The sequence below is a fragment of the Marmota flaviventris genome, chromosome 2 (genome assembly GCF_047511675.1).
Source record: "Marmota flaviventris isolate mMarFla1 chromosome 2, mMarFla1.hap1, whole genome shotgun sequence".
Lineage (NCBI taxonomy): Eukaryota > Metazoa > Chordata > Mammalia > Rodentia > Sciuridae > Marmota > Marmota flaviventris.
The window spans coordinates 182,236,285-182,258,996 of NC_092499.1; the positions used below are offsets into that span (position 1 = coordinate 182,236,285).

Here is a 22,712-nt window from a genome sequence, read left to right on the forward strand (position 1 = left end):
CTCCACTGCTCTGAGCTTTGAGAGAGCGGCCCGATCGCCTCCAAGCGCCACGGCTCCGGCTCCGGCTCCGCCCGGCGCCCGCCCCCTCGGCCTCGCCGCGCCCCCGGAGCGCGCCGGGGCCTCGGCCGCCCGCACGCCGATCGCTGCCTCGGGCTCCGAGTCCGGCTGCGGCCAGGACTCCGGCTCCGCCCGGCGCGGCCCGCCCCCCGCGCAGCCCCGCCAGCTCCGCGCCCCGCCGCCTCGGCTCGGGGGCGCGCGGCTCCGCGAACAAAAGGCGGACGCGGCGGGAGCGGCGGGGAGGGACGCAGGCTGGAAGCGAGGGAGGAATCTGCGAGGCAACAGCGACCCCCTCGAGGGTCAGGCGGGCCCGGGCAGCCGCGGCCCCGGCTCCCTCCTCCTCCGCTCTGCCGCCTCCCCCTCCCCTGCGGGCCAACGGATCGCACCCCGGGGAAGCACCCCGCTGCCCAGTGTCCTGGATCTGGCAGCGTGAGCGGCAGGAGGGGGGATTCCCCGGCCGAGGTCCGCCGGACCTCAGCACACTGGAGCCAGCATCCATGCACACCCGGCGCCTCGCCCCTCGCCCCTCGCCTTGTGCTGAGCGTGCGCGAACTCCGCCCCCTTTAACCTTGCCAAACAACACCAACGATCCCATCGTACAGATGCGTAAACTGAAGCCTTTGGGGGACTAGCGATCCGCTCACGGTCAACGGCAGAGCCGGGAAGGACTCAAAACTCACGCCTCCAGGACGTGCTCCGGCTCCTTCTGCCTCAGTTTCCCTCCCGCTGCCCTAAAGACTGTGCAGTGCTGGTGCACGCCCACTCTGCACACCTAGAGCGCCTGCGGTCCTAGGCATTGTCCCCTCTCCCCTACCTCGGTTTCAGACTCTGTACAGCAAAAATGGAAACGACACGTTACTTAGTGTCACACCAGTGGATGCTTTAGGAGTAGTTTTTGGCCCCGGTGGGAGCTGGAATGGGCTGGAGAAGGTCTGATTTCTCCACCACCACCACCACCACCCCCCCCCCAAAAAAAAAAAAAAAAAAAACAGGAGCAGCTCCGGAAGGCCCTGGAGCCCCGGCTCTCGTGGTTGTGATTTCTTTCCCTCTGGGACTGTCTCCCGGGCTCCTCTCCGCTTTGTGGATTTTCCCGAGTCCATTACAACTTCCTCACCCCTGCCCGGCGCCTTGCTGCCACTGCCCACCCTAAAGCACCGCAAGGCAGAGGCAGATTAAGTTTGTCTGTTGGCCCAGGGCGGTCCCTCACCCTCAGGGTGGGCTCCCTTGCCCCTGGAGGGCAGAGCTGTGTTAACCCCTCTGCAGCCTCCTCTTCCTCCCGTTATTCCCTCCTCCCATTTTTTTTCTCCTCCTTTTCCATGCTTTTCTTTTCTTTCCCCTTTTCCTCCTCCTGCTCCTTTTTCTTCTTCCTCTTCTTCCTCCACCTTTTCCCGTGCCCTGACACACGACACAGCTAGCACCAACTCCACTTCCATGAATACATTCCCCACGAATACACTCCTGGAGAGGCCCCTCTCACCTAAGGCATGACTTCATCGGGACCCAGGTGTGTGAGCGCCCCTGCACCCTCAGACCCTGCGGGTGCCCCCATGGAGAGAGAAGGGCTATTCAACAGGTTCTTGGCAAACACTGCTTCAGGGACATGCCCATCGGCTCCTACACACACACACACACACACACACACACACACACACACGCCCCTCCTCCCCAGCGCCCTCTGCTGAGCGTGTGGGGACTTCTTTCCCTTTCACTTTGCAAAGGGAGGCCAAGGATCCCATCCCATTGTACAGATGCATAAACTGAAACCTAGCAGGAACATGTGATCCATTCATGGTAAACCGCAGAGCCAGGACACAACCCACACCTCACCCACTCAATCCTGTTAGCACAGAGAAGTCACTGAAGACACTGGTGGGCTTGCCAGTGCCTGGACTCATGGAGCACACAGTATAGAGGGAGATGGACCAAAAATCATAGAGCAAGACTACTAAGCAGTGAAGAGGTACCCTTGGGCTAGTGACCCACCGTAGGCCTTCCTACTTCTGGGCCTCAGAGTCCCCACCTGGCCTGGTCTAATGTTCCAGATGACTGAGTTCTTCCAGCTCTGACACCCCTGGTCTTGTAGACTGGTCCTGGTGTGGGACATAGAGATGCTACGTAGCCCTTGGAAATTGTTGCCTTTCTCTCTGCTTCCCTTGCTCCTACATGGAACTTGGAGGTATTAGCTGGTGTGAATCCACACAGGGGACATACCACCATATCAGATCAGGCTCAGCCACCCCTGACACACTCTTGGCCACACAGGTGATCCTGAAACTAGAGTGACCTGCACCTCCCCTCCTGGATAGGATCTGAGTCCTGACTCTATCACTTATCTTTTCTGGGTCCCAACACCCCTGGCTGAGCAAAGAACTGAGGGTCCTTCCTGCGCTGAGATTTTTTTAGATTTGGGGAGATAAGACTCTGCTGCAGCTCTAGGGGAGCACCTCTACCACTCACCCTGAGAATCCAGCCCCAAGTGGGAAGGAAGCCCAGGCCTCATGGAGTAGCCACATGAAGGGGCTCCAGCCAGCAACTCCAACTCTGGTCCCCACTGACCACCAGACATATGCGAGCCTGAAGGTACAGATGATCCAGCCCCTCCCTCAGTCCCCACCTTGCGGCCACCCCAGCTAACACAGAACCTACCCAAACAGCAAAGCAAGTTTTTTGACACAGCATTGGGAAACTAGAATGCATGACCAAGGTCATACAGCTTGGAAGTGGCAGGACTGGGGTTGATTTGAATGCAGGACTACCCAATTCCAGAGCCTGCTGGATCACACGATTGGCTGCAAACTGTCCAGCTCAGCATCAGCACCCAGTGTGTGTTATATAAAGAAGGAATGAAGAGGGGCTGAGGTTGTGGCTCAGAGGTGGAGTGCTTGCCTAGCAGGTGAGGCACCACATATTTTTTTAAAAAAAGGTTAAATTCTTGGGGCTGGGATTGTGGCTCAGCGGTAGAGCGCTCGCCTAGCACAGCGGGACCCAGGTTCAATCCTCAGCACCACATAGAAAAATAAAGGCATTGTGTTGTGTCCATCTACACCTAAAAGATAAATATATTTTTTTTAAATAAAAAGGTTAAATTCTTAAAAAGAAGAAGAATGAAGGGGCAGGATGTATCTCAGTGATAAAATGCCATGGTATTCAATCCCCAGTACAAAAAAAAAAAGAGGGAATGAAGGAGGGAAAGAGAAAGTACTAGGGATTGAAACAGCAAACTATGTTATTGACATTCATGGATGTGTCAAAATGAACCCCCACTGTCCTACATAACAATAATGCACTAATAAAAAAAGAAGGAATGATGTATTAAATGATTGTAAGGATTATATAGCAGATTGTAAGCAAGGAAGGCGATGATTACCCAAGTGGAAAAATGGTTTTATTTCTCCCATTCAACCTGTTATGTTGACCAACGTGACAGAAACCAAATAGGGGCTCACTCCTGTGGTTTTTGTAACTAAAGTAAAAGTTGTTTCTTATGCAAATCATGAAAGAAACAAGCTCCTGACTGAAGGATTATAGGGAAACCTGCTTAAAATAGAGTAATTGGGGGAACCTCTGGTCTTTAAACTTGGTTATTCAAGGAGCCAGGGAAAGAGGGAAGAGCAGGAGTAAAGGCCTGAAGGAGGAACAGGTCGGGTAGATGTTGGAGGAAGTGAGAAGGTCAATACAGAGAACCCATTAGGTAAAGGAGAAGATAGAGGTGGGGTGGGGAGCAGGAATGAGGGCAAACCATAGGCAGAGGATTTATTCTTGACGCAGTGACAAGTCATTAGAGATGCAAGCCAGGGAGTAATACAATCTAATTTAGGTTTTAAAATAGATTACTTTGCTGCTGGCGAGAATGGATGAGAAGATGGGTCAAGGGGCTACTGAAGCAGACAGTGGCTTGGATGAGACTGGAAGCAGTGGAGAGGGAAGAAAGGTTTTGGCTCTTGTTTTGTTTTGCTTTTGCAGTGCCAGGATACAACTCAGGAGCATTCTATCACTGAGCTACATCCCCGGCCCCTTTCATTTTTAATTTTTTTTAGTTTTAGGTGGACACAATATCTTTATTTTACATTTACGTGGTGCTGAGGATTGGACCCAGTGCCTCGTGCTGCTAGGCGACCACTCTACCACTGAGCTACAACCCCGCCCTCATTTTTAATTTTGAAATGGGGTCTCGCTAAATCGCTGAGACTGGCCTCAAAATTGTGGTACTCGGGCTGGGGCTGGGGCTCAGGGACAGAGCGCTTGCCTAGAATGTGTGAGGCACTGGGTTCGATCCTTAGCACTACGTAAAAAGAAATACATAAAATGATTTTTTTTTAATTGTGATCTTCCTGCTTCAGTCTCCCAAATTTCTGGGATTATAGGCAAAGATGGGTTCTTAAGATGTGTTCTGGAGCTTTGAAGAGTCAGACACCCTTGGCTGGGAGTGAGGACCCAGAGAAACAAAATCAAGTTCCACTCCCTGGTTTCTGGCTTCAGCTAGGGAGCGAATGGTGGCACTATTGACTATGTCAGGAAAGACAGGCTTGGAGGTAGTCAGGGACAAGAGCACTACATTAGGAGGGGGAAATGAAGAGTTCTTTTTGGTCATGTTCAGTTTGAAGTATCTATGGAGGCATCCAATGGAAAACTCAGGCAAGGGACATAGGAGCATAGAGCCCCGCCTAGCAGTTAGGTCTGCGCCATGAGAGTCACTGACATTTAGGTAACTGTCAAATCCGTGAGACCCGCTGAGGTCAGGGGGGGGGGGGGGGTGTCTGTAGGATGAAAATCTGGTCCTAGAATCAGGGAGGTAGGAATTCCTGGTTCTAGAAAGTGGGTCAAAGAGGAGAAACCAGCCTCAAAAGACAGGGAGCCGAAGCCAAGGAGCACAGAAGCAAGGAAGGGGCTGCCAGGACCTTGAAAAGAGCCAGGGTTTGGGGACAGAAGCCACAGGGAGTAGACTGAAGAGTGAACAGGAGGTCGGGGCAGAGTGTAGGGAGAGGGCCGGTGGGGCCAGCAGGGAGGAAAAAGAGGGACAGGAGAGATGAGCTAGGTCTGCAGAAGCAGACACATCCAGGGCTGGGACTGGCTTTGGAAAGTCGCAGGGATCTGTCTTCCATTGCTCTGGAGGGAAGACAGAAGACACAGGTAAGATGCAGGTGGAGGTGGAGGGTGGGCGTGGCCGACATTCACGCAACAGGAATGAAGTGGCTAGCTGAGGGCAGCAGGGAGTGCGAGCCTGTGAGAATGACCTCAGAGAGTGGAAATCTGACCTCTGGGGACACATGAGGGAGGATGTCAGGCCATCATGTCAGGCACCTGTTTAACACTTGAAGTGAAACCAGCCCCAGTCACCCCAGGGAACAAGGGGCGTAGCAGCTTCTCATTTTCTCTTGGTCTTTTCAAGTTTCTTTTGTGTGGCTGAAATTGTCCCGCAGGTGCCGTTCTATATCTTTCTTTCTTTCTTTTCTTTTCTTTTTTTCCTTTTTTCTTACCAGGAGAGTGGAAACATTTCCCATTCACACCTAAACTCTCTGCCAATGTCACTGAGGCGCTGAGTGGATGCTCCATGCCTGGGTCACTCACCTTTCTCCCTTTAATGGGACACTCCAGCTGTTTCCTGGAGATGACTACGCAGTTTGAGTGGGAGGTGGCACGCAGTCTGCAGAGGAGAAAGGAGGCCGGCTGTAGGGCAGAGTGGGGGTGGTAGGGCAGAGTGGGGGTGGCAGGCCCCCTGGCACCCGATGCCCACTACTTCCCCTTTCTGGGGGCTGTTACCTGACAGGTGTGTTGCTGCCAGGTCACACTCTGAATTTTCCTGGATTTGCAGACAAAGAATGGGAGAGCTCGGCAACCCTCCCTGACTTCTCAGAGTGTCCAATGGTCGGGCGTGGAGCATGGAGGAAACGGGGATAAGAGGGATACCCAGGCAGGGGCGGCAGGAAGTGCCAGGCATGTGACCCTGGGCCGTTTACAGCTTAAACACACATTGCAACAGCCATGTTTGAAGTGGCAACAGGACTCTTCACTTGGCTGTTTTCCCCAAAATAGAAGTCCTTTGGCATCCCCCGATTCCTGGAGGAAGTATTGCCCCCAGGACACCTGGTCTTAGGCAGAGTACGAGGGACCCAAGTCCTCTCCACCAAGGCCAGAGGGACAGGGTCTCTTTTAGATGGGTAAAGAGGAGGCCGCCTGTGAGACATGTGTTCACCCACCCAACAGAGGCTGATCAGAGCTACCCACCTGGGGGCCAGCTGAAGTCCTTCTGGCTCTGACTTTTATGACTGAACAACACAGCAGTCACCAAGGTCCTATTGGGAGCCAGGGAGAGAGAATGCCCACCGACAGTGTCTTCTGGGCCACACTGGGCTGTGCACGACCTCCCTGACTGTACCCAAGGCTAATGAGGAAAGTCCTCACACCATCTGAGGGGGAGCCCGCAGGGCAAAGCCCGGCCGCAGGCTTCCCCACAGCACAGCGTTGACAGAGAGCGCCCCGCATTGCTCTTTCCCATAGCATTTGCATATCACAGATTTTACCCTTAAGGAAAGGGTCCTCAGTAGTGGGCATCAGACACCAGGTGGCCCCTGGGAGCTCCTGGTAAGAGCCAAGGAGCCCAGTGTCCCCCACCTTTGAGATTTTGGGGACAGAGCCGGGGCAGAGGCCTGCTGAGGTTTTGTTTGTGTGTGTTTGTGGATCTGAGTTCTGATGTAGGATAATCACCAACAGGTTGTCCCGGCTGGAACCGGAGCTGGCGCAGGGCCAGGGCCTGCCACCTTCTGGGTGAATATAAGAGCCGCCTGGGGCAGAGGTGCCAGCCACCTGCTGGGGGACAGGAGTTCGGAGCCAAAACTGCTGCTGTCAGGTGGGCAGGGTCGGGTGTTGATGTGGCCAGTTGTCCTCAGGATCAAGGATGGACACTAAGGAAACTGTCGACCAGAAAGCCAGAAGCAACTAGGTGTCCAGGGCCTGGCAGGGTGAGTCCCTGCCTCCAGGGTTCTCACCTTTCCCTCCCCACGTCGAGCTTCTCACCTTGTGAGGGACCGAAGGACTGAGTCCCAGAGGCCCCCCGGGTGGGAAGCTGGCCTCTTGTTGGGGAGTCGGGCCTGGATTTCTAGAGGTAATGTGGGGTCAGTAGTAAGCACTGCGATTACCCAGCACACTGGGGTTATCTTATGGAATCAAGGATGTGAGGATGGAGGCCTGGCTAAGGATCTTAATTCAGGCACTGCCTTTATTTATTGTTATTTTTTAATTTTATTGTTGTTGATGGACCTTTATTTATTTATATGTGGTGCTGAGAATCGAACCCAGTGCCTCACACATGCTAGGCAAGCGCTCTACCACTGAGCCACAACCCCAGCCCCACTTTAATTTATTCTTACGACAGTCTCCTGAGATAGCTATTAGTGTTTCACAGAAATGCAGACCGAAGCACAGAGATGTTAAATAGCTTGCCCAAGGTCACACAGCCAAGTAAGTGTTTAATATTGGAACCTTGACACCGCAGCCATGCCCCCCACTTCCCACTTTCTTTCTGGTGCTAGGGATCAAACTCAGGGCCTTGTACACTTTCTCACGAGTGTTCTACCACTGAGCTACACTCCTAGCTCAAAAAATTTTTAAAGGACCTGCTCCTTTGCAAATGGGCTTATCATGGTCAAGCAGGGAGTCAGAGGCCCTGGGCCCCCAGCCTGGGCTTCAGGCATCCCTGGAAGAGCCGTGGTCCCTAGGCCAGGCTGTCAGAAGGGCGAGGAGGAGGAAGGGAATCACGGCTAGAATCTGTTCCATGTGACTGATGTATCGATGCTGTCATTGCGGCCTGGAGTGCCCAGTTGCTCCCAGATCCACCCAGGAGACACCAGGGGGTGACAGGTGAGAGGAGGGAGCAAAGGGCAGCTGGGTGGCACGGAGCCAGCGAGGTGTGCCCAGGCGCCTCCCTCCTGTCTCCAGGCCTGTCATAGCACTTCCTCCCTGGACAGGGCTGGGGACTGGCTCCCGGCGCAGGGCTGCGACAGAAGAATGCAAGGTCTCCGCTGGCGTTACACGAGGCTGGTAAGGGTCCAGCTCGGGCTGTGGGTGAGGTTGGGACGGAGTGAGATCTCGGCCAGGGAGGGGCCTGGGCTGGGGTTGGAGGCAGGTGGGTGCTTTGTTCCCCTCTCAAGTCCCTTCCTGGCTGTCTAGGGGTTTAGAGCAGGGCCTGTGGCCCGTGTTCCCCGCCCCGTGGTCCTCAGATGGAGCTGTGTCCAGAGGCCCCCACACAGTGAGGGGCCCCTTATTCAGCCTGGGGACAGGGGCAAGCAGGAGCCCTGGGCATTTCTGTCCTTTTTTTAAAAAAATTTTTTTAGTTGTAGATGGATGCAAAATTTTTATGTGGTGCTGAGGATCGAATTCACACATGCGAGGCAGGTGCTCTACCACTGGAATTTCTTATTCTCTAAGGGGTCTCTCCTTCCTAAAAGCCTGAAATCATTTTGTGTAGGTCTGCATGCATGCATAAGTGTCCATGCATGTGGGGACACACACACACACACACACACACACACTTACACACCAAGTACCCTGGTACAGAGCGGAAGCTCAAGGTAGTGAATGATATACCAGCACACACCCCATCCACACACCCACACCTTTACACACTCCCAGCTTGCCCTCAGAACACAGTGACATGTAACACGCCATGTAACACACTCACCTACACTGGACACCTTCTCACACTGAGAAGCCAGAACAAAATTCACATGGAGAAACACATTTTATAACCACCTATAAAAACACTGTCTCACCTGTGACTACACACATGGTTCCACTGGCTGACAGGGAGAAATTAGAAGCACATTCTTCGGATTCTGGATGAGATACAGAGAGCTCAAGCATGGCGAGCACACAGCACCGTCCAGCCCAGCATGAGCCGTGCCAATGTCAGCCCTTGTCATTACCACTAGTGCTGTTGTGGTCCTTAATTCAGGCACTAACACCAATGGCTGCATCTCATAGGATGGGCTGCCACCTGCCCTTCTCCCCTGCCCCACACGGAACTCAAAAGCCAGCGTCCACTCTGGGTTCAGCGGAAACAGGTGGACAGGTGCAGGGCCACGGCTCCACTGGCAGCACTGTGCCCTGGGGTGTGTGACCCTGCATCTTCACTGGTGGCAGCCAGGAAGGAAGCAGGCTGGAGGCAGGGCAGAGTCCTGTCTGTCACGGGCACCTCCCGGCTCTCCTGGGCTGGGCTGCAGGGACCTGGGCAGGGGGTGGGCAGTCAGCCTGAGGCTTCTGGGCTGGGAAAACAGTGCAAGTTGGTCCCTCAACCCATTGGCGACTTTGTGTCTTCACAGCCCAGCCAGATGGAGGACACCATGTCTGGGGAGGAGGGGGAGGAGGAGGAAGAGGAGGAGGAGACAGCCCCAGCCCCAGCTCCTGCCCCTGCCCCTGAAGACCCCGTGGAGCCCCAGCTGACAGAAGCCAGCCAGGTTCTCGGTGCCTCGGAGATCAGGCAGGTTCGGACACTGCCCTTCCCAGGACTTCAGCCCTGGAACTCTTCCCCACACCTGCCACTCCCAGGGACACTGGGGTCACAGATCTCTGTCTCTAGCTCTCTGTGTCACCTTGGGCGAATCGAGTCTTCTCTCTGGGCTTCCCTTTCCTTTCTAGTAAAAAACCAGTAACATTTCCAGCAGCCTCTGCACGCGGCTGAGAGGCTGAGAACCCAGGAAAAGATGTTAATTCCAAGATGGAATCAGTCTTGGGAACTGAAGCCAATCTGGGGTGTAGGTGGGACAGGAGATGGGGGACAGGGAGGAAGGATGCAGCATCCGTGTATTCTCTGGCCTCTTGAGGACAAAGTGACCCAGGGGAGTGAAACCCTGCCTGGGTTTGGCTCCTGGCTCTGCCATTTACTCTCCTGCGGGTTTGGGGCTGGTTGCCCCACCTTGCTGAGGCTCAGTTTCCTTATCTATAAAATGGGAAGAAAAACTCCTCTGTCTCCAAGGGCTGTTGCCAAGAGGCACGAAGTCCTGGAAACAGTGAGGCACCGTGCCCGTCATGGGTGCTGAGCCCAGTCCTCTGGGTCCTGAGGTTATGATGGAAGGAGGACAGTGGGAGAGGACCCCCTCACTCACCTCCAGCCCTGCCCCCAGCTTAGCCTCCACCTTCCCGCACGAGTCACCGGCCACCCCTGGAGTCTCGTTTTCTGTACGTCGAGGGACGGCTTTAGTCTGCGGAGCCTGTACCGGCAGATGGAAGGCCACAGTGGGCCAGTGCTCCTGCTCCTGAGGGACCAGGATGGGCAGGTGAGTTGGGCTGGGGTTCTGGGGGACAGAGCCGGACATCAGTGGGTCCAGCCCATGACAGCCTTAGGGACAAGAGGCAGAGGTGATAAACCAAGCCACCTCTAACAGACCCTGCTGATGGCGTGGAGGCCTACCCCGCTCAGAGCCAGCCCAGGACACATGATCCTAAGCTCCTTCTACATCCAGACTAGATGGATTCACCCCAGAAAGGTCCCGGCCCTCTTGGAGCTAATAGTTTAATGGGGGGAGGGCTCAGGCCTTAAGCAAATAATCATTTGACCATAAAACAAAACTGCATTGTTAGCCTCAAAGCACAAGAAACTATGGAGGGATTTTAAGCAGGTGATCTACAGCTTAAATATCAGTGTATTTTTTTTCTAATGGACAGAATGCCTTTATTTTATTTATGTGGTGCTGAGGATCAAACCCAGTACCTCACACGTGCTAGGCAAGCACTCTGCCACTGAGCTACAGCCTCAGCCTGTGTTCTTTTTTTTTTTTTTTTTTGAGTCTTTCTTTTGGTGCGGGGACTTGAACTCCTGACCTTGTGCATGCTAGGTAAGCATTCTACCCCTGAGCTCTACCCCCAGCCTAAGGCCATTGCTTGTTCGGAAATCACCCCTAACTGGTAGGAGAAGGATGAGTTGGAGGAGCTGAGAAGGGAAGCAGGTCCGAAGAGGCAGCTGACTCCTACATTTTATAAGAGGAGGCTTGAGGTAGCTATGCCTGACGTCCATGTGGTCTTTCCAATGGTGGATTTCCAAGAAGGCTCTCCATATAAAAGGAGGGGTGGAACTGGTAGCTCATTTCAAATGATGATCTCCTGTGGAAGGAACATACTAGAGCTGGGAGAGGTCTCAGGGATTCCAGAGGATACACCCCTCCACTTGGGCCAGAGTGCCTGTCTCCAAATGCTGATGGAAGGAATCCCTGCCTGAGGGCCAGGAAGCTCACTCTCTTCAGAAGCAGCCCCTTGTGTGGCAGAAACCATTGACTATGAGGAAGTTCCTCCTAATATTAAGCCCCCAACCCAGCTGTTTCCAGTGATCCTACCTCTGCCACCCAGCGTCATTTATAATGGTGACAATCCACAGCCCACCTACCTATCCCACCAGAGGATGATGGCTAAGTCAATGCAAATCCCTCCACAGAGTGAATGAGGTTTCACTCCATATAGTGAAATACCAGGCAAGCAAGAAACATGATGTAAAGCATACCTATTAAGTGTGTTAAGTTTTTGTTTTTTTTTTTAAGCGTGATATTAAAGGCATTCTTGGGACAACTGGAAAAAATGGAATAGGAAGTAGCTACTAGATGACATTATGGGATTATTGTTAATTCTCTTAGGGGGGATGATAGTACTGTGGTTATGTAAGAGAAAGTCTCCATTCATAGGAGATGAACTATTTGGTATGGTCATAGTATCTGCTGCTTAATTTCAAGTGGGACAGAGAAATATATAAATGAAGAGGGAGAGGGAGCGGGGGGGAGAGAGAGAGACAAATATAGCAAACAACTTCATGATTTTGAGTCTAGTGGGGGGATCTGTACTGTGTTTTGAAGTTTTTTATGTTTGAAATTGTTAAAGAAAAGTGAGGATAACAACTTTAAGGATTTTCAATTTGAAATGATGCAAGGGCACACTCCTGTAGTCTCAGCTTCTCAGGAGGCTGAGGTAGGAGGATCAGCAATTTAGCAAGATCCTAAGCAACTTGATGAGACCCTGTCACAAAATAAAAACTAAAAAGGGCTGGGGATGTGGCCGGTGGTAAAGCGCCCCTGAGTTCAATCCCAGTGTAAAAAGGGCGGGGGAATAGAAGTGAGGGGAGCAGTGCCCCAGACCAGCCCATTATATGGAACCTTGCTTTCGTGTGGAAGTGTGCACACCGGCATCAACCTGAGACTAGAGGAAACACACCAAAAATATCATGAAAAATTACCCTGGGGAGCCCGAAGGGGATCTGGGAGGGTCCTGTTTTGTCTTTGCTTGTCTGTGACCTCCAGTGTTTCTGGAAGTACTTGTGTAAAGTAAGTGGGTTTGAGAAGCAGCGGGAGGGCGCTGACACTGAGAGGCCCCACGGGCTCTCCTGGGGATTGGCAGGGAAGGGGTGCAGGTAGAGACCAGGGGGCTCCCCACCCGCTCTGCCCCTGGCTCCCCTGGGGCCTTGAGGACAAGCCTGCCTCATGGAGTCTGCAGGACGGGGTTGCCAGAGACCCCAACTCCCTCCCAGTGTCAGACCCCTGTCCTCTGCCTTCCAGATGTTTGGCGCCTTCTCCTCCTCAGCCCTTCGACTCAGCAAGGGCTTCTACGGCACAGGCGAGACATTCCTCTTCTCCTTCTCCCCACAGCTGAAGGTGAGGGTCCTCATTTCCTATGGGGCGGGGGGCTCTATGGCAGGCCACAGTTCCCAGGGTCCCAGTGGCCCCCAGCTCCAACCTCCATGCTGGGCTGCTTGGTGTCCCTCTCTCCACCCAGGGGAACGCAGCAGGGCAACGAAGAGCAGAGCATCCCCTTGGCCTGTCCATCTTTAAAAAAGAAAATGCTCTGTAGGTCTTGAGTGACCACTGACGGGCTGAGGGGAGGGGTGCCGCTCTCCAGGCACAAGCTGGAAAGGCAGCAGGGGCCCAAGAGCAGATGGTTCTGAGGTGTGGTGGCAGGAGGATGTGGCCAATGGCTTCTTGGGAAGCACAGGTGAGGTCCTCAGCTAAAAGTGAGGATGGAGGAGGGGCATGAAGGAGAGGGAGGGAGTCACACAGGATCCGCAGCGTGGGGAGGGGGCCCTAGAGGAGACTGTGGGACAGGACCGCCAGGCTGTGGCGGGTGGAGGTTTGGAACTGTGAGTTTCCAGGCGGGACAACCCCTCAGCAGTGTCCATCACCTCTGCCAGGCCTGGAGAAAGGTGGATGGGAGGGTCCTCCAGGATTGGGGTTTTGCCAAGTTGGTTGAGCCGAGGCAGGAAGGGAGCCGGGCATGGTGGCACACACCTGTCATCTGGGCAACTCGGGAGGCTGAGGCAGGAGGAGTGCAAGTTTGAGGCCAGCCTCAGCAACTTAGCGAGTCCCTATCTCAAAATAAAATAAATAAAAAAATAAAAAGTGCTGGGGATGTAATTCATGGTAGAGCACTTGCCTAAGCAGAACTCTGGGGCACATCCCATCTCCCTGCCCTCAACCCCCCCAACACACACAGGCAGAGAGGGAAGAGCAGGTTGAAGGAGAGAAAATAACAAAACGCACCACATGGGGCTGGGGTGTGGCTCAGTGGTAATGCCCTGGGTTCGATTCTCAGAATCACATACAAATAAATAAAGAATCGAACCCAGGGCGTTACCACTGAGCCACTGAGTTTTTATATATATATATAAACCCAAAATGCATCACAGAATCTAGGCTGTAAAGAGGCAAGGGAAGCCACCAGAAACTGAGGGATACTGGGACAAAATTGGCCTCAGTAGAGGACAGGTCTCCCTGAGGAGCAGGGAACAGTGTGTTGACCTGATGGATATGGCATTCAAGGGACATTTGAGCTAGACTGTGGACTTGTCCCTGATGAGGACAAGTCCCCCGAGGTGACCGAGGAAGACAGTAGCTGAGAACCCTCTGGAGGTTAAGAGAAAAAGACTGTAGGCGGGGACAGGGACAGAAGTTCACCCAGGAATCAGGAAAGAGGAGGGGATGGTGAGTGATGGGGGTGAAGAGACCCGTGACCGATGGCCACAGGTGGCTGACATCTCAGGTGGCACCATCTACCAAGGAGCTGGGACTCTTTCCTTATTTTTGTTTTTTGGTACCAGGGATTGGATCTGGGGTGCTTAGCCACTGAGCCACACCCCAGCCCTTTTTATTATTTTATTTAAAAAAATATTTTTAGTTGTAGATGGACACAATGACTGTTTATGTTTTTTTATGAGCAAGCCTCTACCACTGAGCCACATCCCCAGCCCCCTTTTATTTTTTCTTTAGAGACAGTAAGTTGCTGAGGCTGGTGTGTGAGCCTCCTGCCTCAGCCTCCTGAGTCGCTACGATGGAGCTGAGGCTCTTGAAGGAGGGAGAAGCTGTCAGAAAGACCAGGTGGTCTAAGGTGACAAACTCAGCTCTTGCTTCCCGCCATGGGGTTTCTGAAGGACAATGATAATAGTCCCAAACATCTCCCATCCCAAACGTCTTCCATCCAACAATTTTCTGCCTCTGGGTCCCTTATTGAAGGAAGCCACTGAGCTCTGCTTGCATGGCAGGGAGCATCCTACTTTTAGCATGAATCAACATGACGGCTGCTGGTGGGTCACCTTCCCGCCTCCACACACCAGCACCATCCTCACATCAGTCCCCGGAGGACTGTGCCATTATCATCCCCATGCTACAGAGGAGGAAACTGAGGCAGAGAGAAGTTGAATGATGGGCCCCAGTTAACTCAGTTGCTGGAGGTGAGGACGGGACAGGAGTCTGAATGCAGCCGCAGCACAGCACGACCTCTCTGAACTGCAGAGGGTCCCCGGCTTAGGATGCTCCTGTGCTGGGGAAGGAAAGCTGAACACTAAACTGAGTAAGAAGGGCTCCGGAAGAAGCACAGAGGCACCCGTGTCTGGTGGGGAGGGTGATCAGGGAGGCTTCCTGGAGGAGGAGCTTCTGGAGATGGATCTTGATAGACAAACCCAAGATGAGCAGGCGGCTGAGGGGGTCAGAGGAGTTCTCAGAGCTGTGCTTGGGGGAACGAAAGCACATTCAGGCATCCATAGAGACAGGGTGGAGCAGGGAGTATATGGCTGGGCACTGTCATCAAGAAATACTGATTCACGTTTTCTTCTATGGGTGGAGAATTAGTTCCAGGGGCTTCGGTTTGCTCTGAGCTCTTCTAATAAGTGCAGACCACCTTGCCAAAGGCTGTCTGTCTAGCCTCCACCAGCCAGAGCCTCCTCCAGTCTTCCTGGGAGACGGGCGCCAGTTGCGCACGGTCAGGATGCTGGTCATCACCACTGCCCCTCCAGTGTCCACATACTAGAGTTCTAGAACCTTCCTCCTACTGCAGGCCAACTCCTTGTCTGCCTCTTGCTGGCTCCCTCTCTTCCTCCAACCCTCTTACTGTCAGGGATCAGTTCTGGGTTCTCAGCTCTTCTCTGCCGACCCTCATTTCCTCTGTGGTTTCGTCCACCCTCACAGGTTTCCATGCCAACCACATGCTGATGACCTCTTCCCTGGACTCCAGACTCACACAGCCAACTGTTGCCCAGCACCTCTGCTTGGTTCTCCAACATGACATGTCAAGCTTAACCTGTCTGAAACTGAGCTCCTGTCTTTGCTCCATGAAATCTGCTCCTCTCCCTGTTTTCCCTCACCAGAGATAATGGTACCTCCATCTTCTCTGCCACTGTGACCAAAAAATCTTGGAGAGCTCCCTTTTCCTCTCACACCCGCATCTGGGCTAACAGCTGCCTCCGCCTATGTTCAGAATCCTCCACGTCTAGACGCATGCTTAGCTGTCACCCTGGTTCAAGCCTTCTTTGTTCCTGCTGCAGTATCCTAATGGGTCTCCCTGGTTCTACCTGCAGTCCTAACAGTTAGCTGGAATGATCCTTTTGAAAAGGAAGTCACAGCATGTTGCTTTTTGGCTTCCTTTTTCACTTGGAGAAAAGCCAAAGTCTGTACAAAGACCAATGACCTGGCCTGTCTCTGATATTGTTTCTTACCACTTTCCTTCCCCTCACTTTGCTCCAACCACACTGGCCTGAACTGGCACTTGGACATAGGTCTACTCTGCCTCAGGGCCTTTGTACATGCTGTTCTGCCCAGAATGCCCTTCTCTTAGGTCTCCACATGGCTCCATCCCACAGGACTTTGTCTTAATGTTGCCATTTCAGTGACTACCCTGCCTAGGTTATTTAAAATTATCACCCCCCCCTATTCCCTGAAAACCTTTATTGCCCTTCTCAGTGTCATTTCTCTCCCTAGCATTTTCACCTTCTAACATGCTATTTCTTACTTTTTTATTTGCTTCCTTCCACTAGAATGTGAATCCTTTGAGGCACAGATTTTAACCTACTGTGTTAACCATTGTACCTAGTACTTAAACCGTGCCTGGTGCATAAATGCTAAAAAAATTACTGAAATGAATGATTTTTTCTTCAGGGGGACACTGTCTTCCCTGCCTATGGTTATGGAATCCTGTCTCTTAAAAAATTGGTTAATTCTTTACTGTCTTTGGTCTTCGGGCATTTCTGTGTCCTTCATAAATTCCCAATGCTTCATCCTTTAATTGCTATTCTAAGCAGCACCATGAACTTCATCTTAATTTTTTTCTGTAGCAATATTTATCTTATGGTTTCAAGTCTGAAGGTCATGTCTTTGAAGGAAGTTGAGGAAGTGTTCAATAGTTCTTTTTAATTTTTTATTTTTGATACTGGGGATTGAATTGCGGGGGTGGGGAGGGGCTTAACCACTGAGCCACATCCCTGACCTTTTTATTTTTTAAGACAGGGTCTCACTAAGTTTCTTACAGCCTTGCTAATTTGCTGATGCTGAAGCTGGCTTTGAACTTGTGATCCTCCTGCCTCAGCCTCCTGGGTGGCTGGATTACAGGCGTGTGTCACTGTGCTTGGCAACAGTTCTGTTTTCCTGTGGTTACTTGCTAATATTATCTCATCCCTTCTGAGCCAGGACTTTTCTTTTAATTAGTCCTTTTTAGGTTTTGTTTTTACAACTAATTGCTGGCAATAATATACCTTTGTGGCCCTTTAGAAGTCCTTTTATTGCCTAATTTGATTCTTAAATAATGTATTTATTTAACAAATGAATTCAGCCACAGCACTCCACTGTGCCGGGGACCAAGCTGCCCTCTGGACCGTACATTTCAGTGGGCGGATAAAGGCACACAGACGCCGCCGAATGAGTGCTCTCCGAGGGTAAACGCCAAGGAGGACAAGACAGGGCTGGAGGAAGAACGGCCTTAATAGGGATGTCCAGGAACGTTTCTGGGATGACCCTTAAGCTGAAAGAGAAGAGGGTCCTAGTAGACCTGGGGGAAGAGCCCTCTGGGCAGCAGGACCGGGGAGCACAGAGGTCTAAGCAGGAATGAGCTTTGGATGTTCCAGGGACAGCAAGGCCAGAGTAGCTCATGGGCAGTCAACAGGGGAGAAGAGATCAGAGAGAAAATCAGGGTGCAGGCAGCTGCGCCAGGGGCTCTAGTAAGGAGACGGATTTCCTCCATTACAGATTCCAAATAGAACACTCAGGTCACAGTGTGGAGATGGGCTGGGGCAGGAGCTGGTGGGACAAAAACATTGGGAGGCTGTGGCCAGGGCACGGGGGAGGAGGCAAGTTGTTGGGGACAGGCAGGCTTGGTGTGACCTGAAGTGAGAGATGCATGTTCGTGGTAGAATCAGCCCCTGCTCCACTTCTTTCCTGCTTTGGAAGCAGGAAGCCTCAGAGGTTTCTGTTCTATTCCTAGAGCGAAGGCGCTTCTAGGCTGTGGAAACTCAAACTACAGGGTGTGAGAGGTGATCAACTAGGAGAAGAAAAATCTCAGGAGCCTGGGGCCCAGAGTTCCTGCAGCTTGGTTGGGCCCTGGAGGCTTTATTCCCTCCACGACGCTGCCATCTAGTGGCTTGGAGTCAGACTGCACAACCAGGACTCACCAGTAACCCTGAGCTTTGCCTGTCACCCCAGGTCTTTAAGTGGACAGGAAGCAACTCTTTCTTTGTGAAAGGAGACTTGGATTCCCTGATGATGGGCAGTGGCAGGTGAGTGTCGCCATCCTCCCGAGTCTTGGGGTGGAGTCTGTGTTTGGACCCTTTCTCTCTCCATAACTGCAGGCTGTAACTGCTCCAGATGAAGTGGGGAGGCTGGGGGTTCACTTTCTCCTTCAGTCACTGTCCACCCCCTGGGCCAACCTCTCAACCTCACAGAAGCCAAGGAGCGAGCAAGAAGATGCACAAACTCCCCCACCAGTTTATACAGCTGAGTCCGAATTCATGTGACTTTGGGTACAATGACATGGTTGGATGAGGCTGGAGTCCAGAGATGGCAAGACTAAGATTTGCCAGTCAGCCCAGTGATCCTAGGGGACCTAACTTTAATTAGAGGAAGGCTACATCTGCCCTCCTCTAATAACCCGGGCTTCTGTATATGTGTCTGGGAGATGGAGAGAGTTAGGAAAAAGGAGGCTGGTCTCACTCTTGGTGTGACCTTCAAATGCAGGCACATTAATGAGTTTTACCCTGAGGGCAGAGATGAAAGCATTGCTTGATTAGTACCAAATTCTTTTGCTTTCCCAGCTGCCTGAAAAGCCTCCTTTGAGAGGCAGCTTGGCACAAACACATCAGCCATTGCTGATTTGCAGTAATTCACTTCTTGGCTCCAGCCTAGGTTTTCTGTGAAATGTGGGGATCAGAATGTTCCAAGTGTCTGGGCTGTGGGGATGGCTGTACCACTGTATGTATTTATGAATATCCTTGAATTGTCTTTAAAAGTGCTTTAAGCCCCACAGGGAACAACATGCTGAATCCCCCCGAAAAGTCAGGATAAGTTGGTCTAAGGAACAATGAGGAGCAAACTGGGCAGCTGTGATGGCATGGCTAAGGCTGGCGGTGGTGGATTCTGAGGCCCGACATACAGGGCTGAGTCATGCCAACATCTTCTTCTTCTTTCTAGCGGCCAGTTTGGGCTATGGTTAGACGGAGACCTGTATCACGGGGGAAGCCACCCCTGTGCGACCTTCAACAATGAGGTGCTGGCCCGGCGCGAGCAGTTCTGCATCAAGGAGCTGGAGGCCTGGGTTCTGAGCTGATGCCCTGTGCCAGCAGCTTCCTGGGCCACAGGGACTCAGACCTGCTCATGGATGCTGTCCAGGTCTTCCTCATATGGGGCAGCCCCTTCTGAAACTAGGATGACATACTCATGTTGACTCTGGCTGTTGGACAGCCTCCTTGTGGCTTGAGGACAGACAGGTATGGGGGCAGACACTGTTCTGCGTAAGTGATCTGAATATGTGAAAGACACACCTTACCCAAGAAGCAAAGAGTACCTCATGAAAATTACTGTTATAGGAATTCAACAGTGAATACATGTTTATTGTAGAAAACCCAGAAGACACAGAAAAAATTTTAAATTTCCAGGTGTGGTGGGACACAGCTACTTGAGAGGCTGAGGCAGGAGGTAATCAAGTTCAAGGCCAGCCTAAGTAACTTAGCAAGATCCCATCTCAAAATAAAATAAATTATATATGTGTAATAAGAATTGTAGGGGCTGGGGCTCAGCGGTAGCGCTATTGCCTTGCATGTGTGAGGTACTGGGTTAGATCCTCAGCACTGCATACAAATAAAAAAAAGTCTATCAACAACTAAAAAAAAAAAATATATATATATATATAAAGAATTGTAATTAGAAAAAAACAAAGTACATGTATAAAGACATGAATTGGCATGAACATACTTTATATATAAAGATATGAAAAAAACTGTGCTGTATATGTGTAATAAGAATTGTAATGCATTCTGCTGTCGTGTATTAAAAATAAAATCAATTAAAAAAAAAGGATTGGGATTGGCTCAGCAGTACAGCACTTGCTGGAGGCCCTGGGTTCAACACCTGGACACAAAAATGATGAATGAATGAATGAACGAATAAATGAATGAATGAATAAATAAATAAATAAAACTGTCTAAAATGCAAACTCCCCAAACAGTAATGTTTTCATGTATATCTTTCAAAACAATTTTCTATGGAGATACATGTATATATATTTTTTCTTACAAAAACAGCATTCTTGTCATGTATAACTAATTAGAAGAAAACAAACAAACAAACAAAAACCTGTATTCTCTTACATGGGTGGTGTTGTACCTTGTATGTTTTAAGAATTACTTTAAAGAACGCTGTCAAACCTCAGAAACCTGGGCTCAGCCCGAGGAACTAACAAAGACTCTAGCAGCAGTATTCCTTCTCTTGTCCCGTGACTATTCTAGAACTCTGGGGGTCCTGCATGCCACCAAGGTACAATGAAGATATGAAAGCAGCAAATGAACAGTATGCTTATTTGGGCAAAGATGCTGAACCTCTGTGGATGGAACTTGAAGGAGATGAGAAGAGAGAAAGGAGTGTTTTCTGGTGCAACAGGAGGTCTGCAAACTAAGAACACTCCTTAGTCCTCTCCTTCCCACGCCAGGGCCTGCCTTCTGCTAGAGGGAAAGATGCTATTCCTTGCCCTTGCTGCACGAGGAGAGCTCCCTGCCAGGGACCTTGTTACTGCCATGCCTCTCACTGACCCCACGGTGTGGAAGGACTAAGCAACATCAGAGTCCTGCATGGCCTGCATTCATGTGCACAGCAGGGTCAGACTGGGCACACACCAGGGTAAGGAGAAAGTGGCTCAAGAGCACACGTCCACACTGGAGACACATTCGTGAAGCTTTATTGCAGCCATTTCCCTCACCCAGCTGAAGGAACCAGTCGGTTCTATTCACAGTCTCAAGGTGACAATGTTCAGGAACTCTAGAGACTAAGCTGTAAAAATCCCTTTTTATACAGAGTCAAGATGTTTCATAAGAAAAATTTAGCCTTGTTAATGGCACATGGTTCTCATAATAAAAACAGTTGCAAACAGCATAAAGTGCAGCTGCCTTACATGTAAGGAAAGAGGCAAAAACAACAACAAACAGATTCAAGTCGTTTCTCAGTCAGCACAATGATACAATATTAGGATTACAAAACTGCAGAGTAAACCACAATGATTTAAAAATAAAAGTGGCAGGAAAAATAAATCTTAGCACAAAAATATTACATTCTTGACGTTGAGGCTGGGCATAGGAGCTGAGACCTCCAGCCGTTTCCCCTGCAGGTTTTACAGGCACCTCGGCTGAGCAGATCCAACCTGGAACCTCCCCTGTGCTTTCAGGAGCCCATGTGTGAACTGTCCCCACCAGGGCACCGTGGTAGGGGTGATGCTGCCACTTTCCACTGTAACCAGGGCATTTGGAACAGCTGGGACCCTGGGCTGTCACCACTTTCCATCCCTCAGTAGGGAATCAAGGGTTGACTATCACTCCCAGGAGAACAGTGGAAAGTGACAGCACAGGTACTTCCTGGCCTGTAGCCTGAGCTCCCCACTCACTCTGGCTGCCCACTGCCACCTTGCTCCAGGCTGCCAGGGAGCATCAGTGCGTAAGAATTCTCTCTGTTCACCGCCCACTTTGGCCCCAACCCCAGACTTTGTTCTTGGTGAACTTCTACACCCTGGGGTAGGGGATCTCCTGGGCACAGGAGCACTGCCTGACCATGATGGTACCCTCTCTACTGTTGGGAACATCAAGTCACAAAGGGGAAGCTGGGACCCACTTGGTAGTCACCAACCTCAGGAAAGGCAGTCTGGTCTGCTCTGAAACCTGTAAAATGCCTGGAGCAAAATGCGAAAACAAAGTTCCAGGTGAGAATAGCCCCAAGGACAGACCCTGTGACGACCTCTGAGCAGCTCAAAAGGCAGATGAGGAGACAGGCTAGAGGGAGGCCTCTCCAGGCTGGGCAGTGGTGAGGCCCTAGGAGATGGACGGTGAGAATTCAAAGAAAAACAAGCTGCCGGGTCTGAAGCCACAGCAGACTCCAGCGACCTGGCTGGAAGGATCCTCTGCCTCTGCAGATTCCTGAAAGGGGTTTTTATGCTCCACTGAAGAGGAGGACGGAGTGTGGCTCAGTGGCAGAGTGTATACCTAGCTGCAAGAGGTTCTGGGTTCAATTCCCAGCACCACCAAAAAAAAAAAAAAAAAAAAAAAAGGAAAGACAAAGAGGCCGGAGCCCCAGGTCTGCTCACCAGAGCTGGAGCCGACTCCTGGCCCTGGCCCTGACTCCTGGCCCTGGTCTACTGTTTACCACAGCCGTGCAGCTTGTAGGGGCTACCAGAGTGAGGGCAATGTCTTTCACTGGTAAGTTTAGGTATCATTTGAGAAGCTATCCTCAGTAGAGAAATTTTGGGTTTGAGAGACATCTCTCAGGGGACGGAGATTTTATTTATTTTTAATCATGTCTATTCATGACACTTTCAACTTCAAAGTTGTGCACTTGTCTGATTTCTAAATTAAAAACAAAAAACAATTACCTGTCATAGGAGTTCAGAGTAGATAGAGTTGTTATTCTAAGAAAATAGACTACTAAAGGAGAAAGTTAATGTTAAAAATAGGCAAAGTAATGCTTTTCATAGCACGTATAGGAAGATTTGCCCAACAGCATTTTTTTTTTTAATAAAAATTACTTACCTTTAGTATGTGTATATATTCAAAATACAGAATAAAAGCACTAGTTACTAAATTTGTGAAACTATGTGATTAAATCCCCTAAATTGTTTGGGGGAGGGCTTTTTGTAAGTGTCTGATTACAGATTTCATGCCAAGTCATCTTTAAAAT

The 22,712-nt window shown here is 51.1% G+C and overlaps 2 protein-coding genes across 2 annotated transcripts in view; one reads left to right on the forward strand and one right to left on the reverse strand.

Moving 5' to 3' along the window:
* The first annotated feature begins 9,337 nt into the window (after positions 1-9,337).
* Tldc2 (TBC/LysM-associated domain containing 2) lies at positions 9,338-19,439 on the forward strand. Its single transcript, XM_027945284.3, has 5 exons — positions 9,338-9,536; positions 10,176-10,328; positions 12,588-12,683; positions 17,988-18,061; positions 18,972-19,439. The coding sequence occupies exons 1-5, from the start codon at positions 9,384-9,386 to the stop codon at positions 19,105-19,107; spliced, it is 612 nt and encodes a 203-aa protein (XP_027801085.1). The 5' UTR covers positions 9,338-9,383; the 3' UTR covers positions 19,108-19,439.
* A 1,275-nt stretch (positions 19,440-20,714) lies between these two features.
* The window catches only part of Samhd1 (SAM and HD domain containing deoxynucleoside triphosphate triphosphohydrolase 1), a 49,227-nt gene continuing 47,229 nt past the window's right edge, over positions 20,715-22,712 (reverse strand). Inside the window, 1 exon segment of the mRNA XM_027945281.3 lies at positions 20,715-22,711. Within this exon segment, the coding sequence (XP_027801082.3) occupies positions 22,690-22,711 (22 nt within the window). The 3' untranslated portion in view covers positions 20,715-22,689.